Source organism: Chrysochloris asiatica, unplaced genomic scaffold (assembly GCF_000296735.1).
Source record: "Chrysochloris asiatica unplaced genomic scaffold, ChrAsi1.0 scaffold00502, whole genome shotgun sequence".
Taxonomy (NCBI): Eukaryota; Metazoa; Chordata; class Mammalia; order Afrosoricida; family Chrysochloridae; genus Chrysochloris; species Chrysochloris asiatica.
Window position 1 is genome coordinate 251,841 of NW_006409020.1, and position 9,905 is coordinate 261,745.

Here is a 9,905-nt window from a genome sequence, read left to right on the forward strand (position 1 = left end):
CGAGATGGATCAGCCAGGTGGCATCATTGATGGACTCAGGTGTGGCAGCGGTAGTGAGGTTGGCCCAGGATTGGACATTGTTTCATTCTGCTGTGAATGGGGTCGCTATGAGTCGGTTCCGACTCGATGGCACCTGACAACAACAACAATGCATAATGTCGCTATGAGTCTGTACTGACTCAATGGCACCTAACAACTACAAACATGCTCAATTTGAAAATCCCTTTTTGGTATAAACTTTTTAAATACTTATTTAGTCATCTAATAGTTTGTGATTCTTTTTCATCCAGAGGGACCATAAGAAAAAAAGCCTTTCATTCTGCAAAGATTAAAAGTAAGTAAATCATTTAGAATTATTCTAATCAATAACACATGGAGTAACCATGAGTAGGAATCAATTTGACAACAACTATAAGCTCATTTTATTCATCTGTTAGTTTGTCGTATTGCTGTGGTTTGGGTATTGCTATGATCCAGGAAGCTATGCCACCAATATTTTAAATATAAACAGTGTCATCCATGATAGACAGCTTTCAGCGGAGCTTCCAGGCTAAGACAGGGTAGGAAGAAAGAGAGACAGACTAGTTATGGATGTTTTGTTACTGCAAGTCTTATGATTAGCAGCAGAATATTGTCAGAGATATCATTGCTGATATCCGATGGATCTTGGCTGAAAGCAGAAAATATCAGAAGGATGTTTACCTGTGCTTTATTAACTATGCAAAGGCTTTCGATTGTATGGATCATGACAAGCTATGGACAACATTGAGAAGTATGAGTATTCCAGAACACTTAATTGTACTTCTAAGAAATCTGTACCTAGACCAAGAAGCAGTTGTTCGAACAGAACATGGGAACACTGAATGTTTTATAATTGGGAAAGGTGTGAGACAGGGTTGTACTCTTTCACCATACTTATTCAACCTGTATGCTGAGCAAATAATACGAGAAGCTGTGTTCTACGAAGAAAAACATGGCATCAGGATTGGAGGAAGACTCATTAACAACCTGTGATAGGCAGATGATACAACCCTGCTTGCTGAAAGTGAAGAGGACTTGAAATATTTACTTATGAAGATCAAAGAGCACAGTCTTCTATATGGATTACATCTCAATATCAAGAAAACAAAAATCCTCACCACTGGACCAATAAACAACATTCATGGAGAATAAACAACATCAATGGAGAAAAGATTGAAGTTGTCAAGGACTTCATTCTTCTTGGATCAACTATCAACACTTGCGGAAGCAGCAGTCAACAGATCAGACGATGTATTGCACTGGGCAAATCTTTTTCACAGGAACTTTTTAAAGTATTAAAGAGCAGAGATGTCAGCTTGAGGACTAAGGTTCGCCTGACCCAGGCCATTGTGTTTTCAATAGCCTCATATGGATGCGAAAGCTGGACAGTGAATAAGGAGGATCGTAGAAGAATTGATGCCTTTGAGTTGTGGTGTTGGAGGAGAATACTGAAAATGCCATAGACTGCCAAAAGAACCAATAGATCTGTTTTGGAAGAAGTGCAGCCAGAGTGCTCCTTGGAGGCCAGGATGGCTAAGCTTCGTCTCTCCTACTTTGGACTTATTGTCCGGAGGAAACAATCGTTGGAGAAGGATATCATGCTGGGTAAGGTGGAGGGTCAGAGAAAAAGAGAAAGACCTCTAACAAGATGGATTGGCCAGGTGGCATCTTTGATGGACTCAGGTGTGGCAGCGGTAGTGAGGTTGGCCCAGGATTGGACATTGTTTCATTCTGCTGTGCATGGGGTCGCTATGAGTCGGTTCCAACTCAGTGGCACCTGACAACAACAACAACATACTGCAGAGAGATGAAAACATTATGAACAGATCCAGAATTGTCTCAGATATAGTGCTGGAAGATGAGCTTCTCAGGCTGGAAAGCACTCAATATGTAACTAAAGTCCTGTTGTGGAGCTTCAGGATAATTCACTGGAGTATAAGGTCAGCTTGAACTGACAGGTCGGCAGTTCAAATCCACCAGCCACTCCTCAGAAACTATACAGAATAGCTAAGGGTCAGATCTGATTCAACAGCACTTAGCAATAACAACAATGACAACACTATCTAACATTTTTACTGAGTGTTAGATGAAGAAACAGGATCAGTCATATGTAGGATTAGTCCTGAGAATCTGCATTTTGGATACATTTATCATTTGGTCACTTCTATTTATATAGGAAACATATCTCCATATAATAAAGTATAAATTTTAGCTTGAACATGGGGTCAGTTTTCCTGATATTATTATTATTGTAGGGATATCTTTGAATACTAAGGAAGAAGACTAATCTAGTTGCAGAAGGAAGGTGCATTTGTATAGACAAAGAACTTGAAATGGATGTGTATGGCATGAAATGAGAAGATGGCATACACCTGGATTCTTAGGGTGAAGGAATCATTCAACATACATATTTCCTTCTCTAAGTCTTGTTCTTTAAGGATTTGTATTTCCCTGAGAGGAGAACGACAGCAGAAGAGTTTGATTAATGAGAAGCTTTGGATATTGAAATCTCAAGGGCCACAGAGACTGCACTTAAGGTACCTGTGACTACCCACTCACTAGTCAGGAGGGAGTCTGGTTCCCATCGCTTTTCACAGAAGCTTGGTCCTTGTCTCTCTTTCTTTCCAAGCACAGAATTTTCATTTGTTTCATTCAACCTTGAAGTGTGAATTGAATATCTTAATGTTGGCACTCAAGCTGAAGTCCCCTAATTTCTCTTTTAGAAATAAGCAATCATCTTTGTCTAGTAGTATAACTGGGGGCAGTTGTAAGGTAAGTACATACAGATTAGAAACAGAATGGAGTTACTTCAGAGAGGTTTGCCTAATTATTCATCATCGTCTTGACATAGTTCCTTGTATGTATGTAGCAGGTCTATTCTGCTCATCACCTTCTCTAACCCTCTATTTTGAGGGATTTATTTCTATCCTCAACAGAAATATGTCCTTGCTAGTTTGGGTGAGTTTTCTATAATTCTTTAAATTTTTCTTGTATTTCTTGTATGTGTTTGATCAGCTTCTCTTTACTTGTTTCTTAATTTCTGGCTATGATGTAGCCTGGCTTTTGGGATTCAGGGTGAGAAAGTGAAAACCAGGCAAATCCCACAGGCTATGTACCTTTATCTACAAGTTTCTCTTTACTCACCTATGTAGTTTTATCATATGACAGAATTTCTCATGACAGTTGGAAAAGTATCCATTTATCAATGCTTCTAAAATTAAAGCATTTGCCATAAATGTTCCGCTCTTAATGCAACAACATGTGTGTGTGTTTATATCACAATGAAAAGGACCAGCAGTTGGAGAAAGGATAGATAAATTCTGATGTAGTAAAAGAGTGGAAATTTTTAAGGCATTTAAAATTAATAAACCAGAGTCCAAAATATCAGACAAATAAAGTTAAATGCACTATTTAAAGCAATCAATAGTAAAATTACTTTCACAGTATCCAAAATATTAAACTGTAAAACTGTAGCTTTGTTTATTGAGAGAATCAAACTGAAATAGTGGATAGACAGGGGCATAAAAGATACCAAGATTAGTCTTGTTGTTCCTTTTGTGGAAAGAAAAAAAAAAATAATATAAAGGATTTAAGCTCATATTCAATAACCTCATATGCATGTGAAAGCTGGACAGTGAATAAGGAAGACTGTAGAAGAATTGATGCTTTTGAGTTATCATGTTAGAGGAGAATACTGAAAGTGCCATGGGCTGCCAAAAGAACCAATAGCTCTGTTTGGAAGAAGTGCAGCCAGAGTGCTCCTTGAAGGACAAGATGGCCAATCATTGTCTCTCATACTTCAGACATATTGTCAGGAGGGACCAGTCGCTGGAAAAGGATATCATGTTTGGTAAGGTGGAGGGTCAGAGAAAAAGAGGGAGACCCCAACAAGATGGATTGGCCAAGTGGCAGCATTGATGGACTCAAGTGTGGTAACAGTATTGAGGTTCGCCCAGGATCAAGCACTGTTTCATTCTGCTGTGCACGAGGTAGCTATGGTTTGGTACTGACTCGATGGCACCTAACAACAACAACATAAAGAGAAAGAATCATTTTTTTAAAAAATACCAAATGCACGTATGGTGATGGTGGTGGTGTTGGTTGATTCTAGTTGACGCTGACTCATAATGAGATCCTATATTCAACAAATGTAAACTCTGCCTGGTCGTGTGTCTACCTCATAATGGTGTTTCTATTTGAGCCCATGGTTGTAGCATATGTGTCATTCCATTTTGTTGAAATTATTTCTCTGTGTTGCTGAACCTTTATCAATTATGTTGCCATTTTCCAGGTACTGCTTCTGAAAATATGTCCAAAGACCATGGGCCAAAGCCTCATAATTAAACATGAAGATATTACCTTTGTAATTTAAAATCTTATTTCAATTTTCCCATACTATATAGGTGTATTGGAATCCTCGTGTGGTGCTGTGGGTTAGTGAGCCAGACTGTAAAGCCGTTTGAACTGCAAGGTCAGTGGTTCAAGCTCACCAGCTGCTGCTCAGAAACCCTATATTGGGTCGCTATGGGTTGGAACCAACTTGGTGGCGTGTAACAACAATAACATAGGTGTATTATTAGAAAATTGCTTTTGTTTTTTCATTTGTCATTGTTTGTGTTGTTCTATTAAGGCCTACTTCATTGATTTAAATTGCTATGGCATCAAATATCTATGCTAAATAAACATTGTGTGTGTGTGTGTGTGTGTGTGTATAAGAGCTGTCAAGTCTATTCTGACTCATAGTGACCCTGTATAGGGTTTGCAAAGATCAGCTAACAGGTTCAAATGGCCAATCTTGTGGTTTGCAGTCCAGGAGTCCAAATGAACTTTGATATCCCTCAAATTAATTGCCAGTAAGTCTATTCTAATTCATAGTGACCCTTCAGAACAAAATAAAACTACCTCATGGGATTTCTAAAGTTGAAATCTTTAGGTAAGCAAACTGCCTTATCTTTCTCCTATAGAGTGGATTCCTGTTGTTCTTATTAAGTGCCGTCGAGGTGGGTCAGACGTGCCGTGAACCTATATAGTGTTTCTGAGGAACGTCTGGTGAGTTTGAAATGTTGACCTTAGAGTTTTAAACACTATGCCATGAGGACACCTTTTACATTTATATCTGTGATGTTCATTTGGCTTCTTCTTTAATCCTATTTCTCTAGATGAGCAAGATTCTTAATAGAATTTTGGAATATTCTTTCTTCCCTAAAATTTGTAGATACCCATTAGTAATGTTCTATCATTCTTTGAACCTCCTTCACCTTATCTCACATGTTGTTTTATCAAGTTGTGCTCATGCAGAGCAAATCACATTAGGAAATATTGTATCATATGTTGAACACTGTACTTGATATTTTTTATTCATTTCTCATCTTTGCAATTTCCCTACAAGGTATTATGATGGGTTGATTATACAAAGGAACTCTTGAAGACTTTTTCAATAGTTGTAGATGTGTTCTCATTTGCAAGGCAAATGCTAGAGCTGGGAATAAATTCAGGTGTGTCTGAAGCTAAAAGACTGATTCTATTAGGGTTGCTTGATGTCATACATCATGCTTAGTGTTTAGAATTTGCTGTTGGTGAAACATTCTTTGACCAGGGCAATTTACTATCAGCAGAAAGATTTTAAAGAGCTTTACACCATCGGGAGTCCTTTAGAGACTTTTCGTAGATCATGGGTTCAAAGAATAATGAGTGTATACATCAAAGTGCACAGGACCTAGGCAATCTACTGTTGCTGGTTTTTAAAGATCCAATGATTATATTGTCTGCTAATTGATCCTAAAACAAGAAATTGGATTTTCCTGGACTTGAACCTGTCACACAAACTTGGCATTTCCATAGACGCCAGTGCCCGAGGCTTCCTGATACAGATTGTGATGGTCTTAATTAAAACATGGGAAGGAAGATATGACATTCAATAATTGATTTTCAAGATTTGTTTTTCCAACAGTGTTAATTATAAAATGAAGACAATGCATCAACATGTAAAAGGAACATGGACTGGATCAAGTTACTGAGTAGCAAGGGAATAGTTATTTTCATAATCTGCCACAAATAGGTAGAGAAGAGAGAAAGCCAGATCTCAGTGAGACACCCACGAGAGGAGATAAATAACAGGGAGACTAAAACTAGAAGTAATAATCAAATAATTAAAAAAATCAATCATACTCTTTGTTAGTTTAAAATTTAAAATTGTAAGGGTTTTTGCTTTTTGTTTTCTATTGCTTTTCATATAAAATTTTCAGTAGTAGTTAAACAGAAAAAAAAATGTATATATGTTTACTTTCTGGCTTACTCTCTGTGATATGTATAAGAGAAGCAGTTTCTAAAAATTTCTAAAGAGTCTTATTGTCTTATCTGGAGTCATGGTGTGGCACTTTAGGTTAATGTGCTGGACAAAGTTGGTTTGAACCACAAGGTTGACAGTTCAAAGTTACCAGGAGATGCTCTTTGGAAACCCTATACAGGGTTGCAATGGGTTGGAACATACTTGACAGAGCTTAACAAAAACAACATTGTCTTATCCAGTATCATGGTCATCTTTAATAGCAAGTCATTCATACCTTGATTCTTGTGTGACACTGTAGGAGAAGCACTGGATTGATCATTGCAAAGTTGGCAGTTCAAATCTACCAGTTGCTCCTTGGTAACCCTACACAAAGTTGTTATGAGTCAGAGCCAACATAACAATAACAATTTCATACCGTCACTGATAAGTACCTCACAAGCTCAACAAATGCCATGCTTCGTACTCGGTGATTTGTGCTGATTAAATGTATAAGTTCCACAAGTATAAATGCATTTGAGTTATCTACGTGTACTTTACTCAAGTTCCCTTTTCCCACTTAATGCTGACTAGGCAAACTTCCACTCCTCCTCTTCCCACTATTGTAGGGACATTCCTGCCAAGCAACCCTGGGTGACAATGCTGTTAGATTTTGTCTGTTTTATAGTAAAATTCCAATTAAGACACACCAACAAATTGCTTCTTTTTTTCTTAAGTAATATAAATATAATGGGTATTTCATACTTCTTCCCATTCCTCTGTTTTAGGAAAAAATATGTGCTTTGTATAATTTTTGTGGTTGTTAACTGCGACAAATTATGTTATGCTATGTGCTGTGGAGTCGGTCCCAACTCATAAGGACCCTGTACAGGGTTTCTGAGGCTATATATCTTTAAGGGAGCAGAAAGCCTCGCCTTTTGTCCGTGGAACAGCTGGTAGTTTCGAACTGCTGACTGTGAGATTAGCAGTCCTATTTGTAACCACTACACTACCAGAACGAGCACCATAGCACAAGTAGTGACCCTGAATAGGGTTTCCAAAGAGTTTCTGGAGTTTAACCATCCATGTCATAGTTAGCATCACAGTGTTTATCCTACAGTACCACAGCAGAACTTTCCATATAATTTTTGTTGTTGTTATTAAGTGCTGTCAAGTCAATTCTGACCCATAATGACCCTGTATAGGGTTTCTGAGGAGCAGCAGGTGAGCTTGAACCACTGACCTTTCGGTATCATATGGCTTTGCAGTCTGGCGCATTAACCCACAGTGCCACACCAGGACTCCTATGTAATTTTAAGGAGTGGTATTTTAATTTTCAACTTTTGAGAGCTAAGAGAATCTTATAAACATAATAGCTGTACCAGCTTGAGGTTTCAGGGATCACATTTCAATTTTGACATCAAGTTTTGAGTATGGGTCATGCTTTGATATTGTTACCTGCTAGATACTACCTATGTGGTCAGAAAGTAGATGTTCTTGAAGATCAGGAAAAATTCTTGAGTGTGCATTCAGTTGAAAGCTTTCAATGTGCAATTGATGGAACATATTGACCCTTGTGAACACCTGTCCTTTCCTACTCAGAGTCAGACCATATGGTTATAAGAGGTCCATACTGTTCTGACAATCTAACTTCAAATTCCTTACCAACTGTAACAAGAATACCATAAATCTTGCATTTCCAACTTACGCTTCTGCTAACTACATGAATAATAGAGTATCTAACTTCAGTTCTGAAGAGATAAATGCACAGAATTCTCTATGGCAATACTCCGAGTTCTTTTTCAACAGTCTCACTGGGATGATCATGCCAGTTACTTTATTTGTTATCATGATATTTATTATTTATTTGCTTTAAACTAAGTTGTTTGTTGTTGAGTCAGTTCCAATTCACTCATTGCAATTCTACACGTGTCAGTGCTCCTTACATATCTTCTGGTGTGGCTTTGTGGGTTAATGCACCAGACTGCAAAACCATTTGAACTGCAAGATTGACAGTTCAAGCTCACCAGCTGTTCCTCAGAAACATATTTTTATAGTTTTTATTTTCCTTCGATTTTCAGAACAGAGTTCAGAAAATACTGAATGTGAAATGAAGTATGATCTCATATTATGTTCAGGTTAGCAGAAAACTATGAAAAAAAGAATATTTAAATTAAATTTGGGAAAATTTGGTAGTGGAGGTGAGAGAAGGACATAGAGAAATGAGAGTGCATAAGAGGAAAGAGAAGAGAAAAGGAGGGAGAGAGGAAAAAAAAGGTGGATAAAGAGAATGAGGAAGGGAGAGAGATGCTCACACAGAGAAAACCACACACAAAAAATATTTATATCTCTTTCAGCTTACAATACAGATTAGAGTGCATCTTTGAAGTAATGTATCTTTTTACATCTGATTTGTATATTCCATCTTGTTTTCATCAGCATCATCAACACTATGGAAGCAGAAAACCTAACAGGTGTAGCAGAATTCTTCCTCCTGGGCCTCTCAGAGAATCCAGAAATGCAGCCCCTTCTCTTTGGAATATTCCTGACCATGTACCTGATCACTGTGACTGGGAACCTGCTCATCATCCTGGCCATCAGCTCAGACACCCACCTTCACACCCCAATGTACTTCTTTCTCTCCAACCTGTCCTTCACTGACATCTGTTTCAGCAGCACCACCGTCATCAAGATGCTGGTGAACATTCAGACACACACCAAATCCATCAGTTACACAGGCTGCCTTACCCAGCTCTGGTTTGTCATGGTTTTTCAGTGTTGGGAAAACTGTCTCCTTGCTGTAATGGCCTATGATCGGTATGTGGCCATTTGTCACCCACTGAGGTACACAGTCATCATGAACATCCAGCTCTGTGGTCTGTTGATTCTGCTCTCTTTGTTCCTTAGCATTCTGAATGCCCTGCTCCATGGTCTGTTGGTGTTGTGTCTATCTTTCTGTACAGACCTGGAAATTCCCCAGTTTTTCTGTGAACATGCTCAGGTCCTCAAGCTTGCCTGTTCTGATATCCTCCTGAATACTGTCATTCTCTATTTTATGATGAGTGTTTTAGGTGGTGGACCACTCTTTTGGATTATTTATTCTTACATCAAAATTGTCTCTTCCATCCTGAAAATGCCATCAAAACATGGGATGTATAAAGCTTTTTCTACCTGTGGATCTCACTTATCTGTAGTTGCCTTGTTCTATGGGACCAGTTTTGGGGTATATTTCAGCTCCCTGGCTAGTTTTTCTGCTAGAAATAGTGTAGTAGCATCAGTGATGTACAGTGTGGTTACACCCATGCTGAACCCTTTCATCTACAGTCTGAGGAACAATGACATGATGGGTGCTTTGAGGAAACTCATCTCTAGAGCATCTTCCTTAACCTAACGTGTCACCTGCTATCAGTCTAAGCAGTTGGAATATGCCAAATGAAAATAGTAGTGATTCAGAAAGCCTGACCAAATTATTTGAGTATTAGAATTACAAAGACTACTATGGTTGTTGTTGTTGAGTGCCATCAAGTCATTACAACTCATAGCAATCCTGTATAGGTTTTCCAAGGAGAGGCTGATGAGCTTGAACTGCCGAACCTACAGTTCAAACCAACCTTGAAGT

At 38.4% G+C, this 9,905-nt stretch overlaps 1 protein-coding gene across 1 annotated transcript; it reads left to right on the plus strand.

Moving 5' to 3' along the window:
• The first annotated feature begins 8,738 nt into the window (after positions 1–8,738).
• Positions 8,739–9,677, plus strand: LOC102830211 (olfactory receptor 7G2-like). Its single transcript, XM_006877457.1, has one exon. The coding sequence runs from the start codon at positions 8,739–8,741 to the stop codon at positions 9,675–9,677; it is 939 nt and encodes a 312-aa protein (XP_006877519.1).
• Positions 9,678–9,905: the final 228 nt, after the last annotated feature.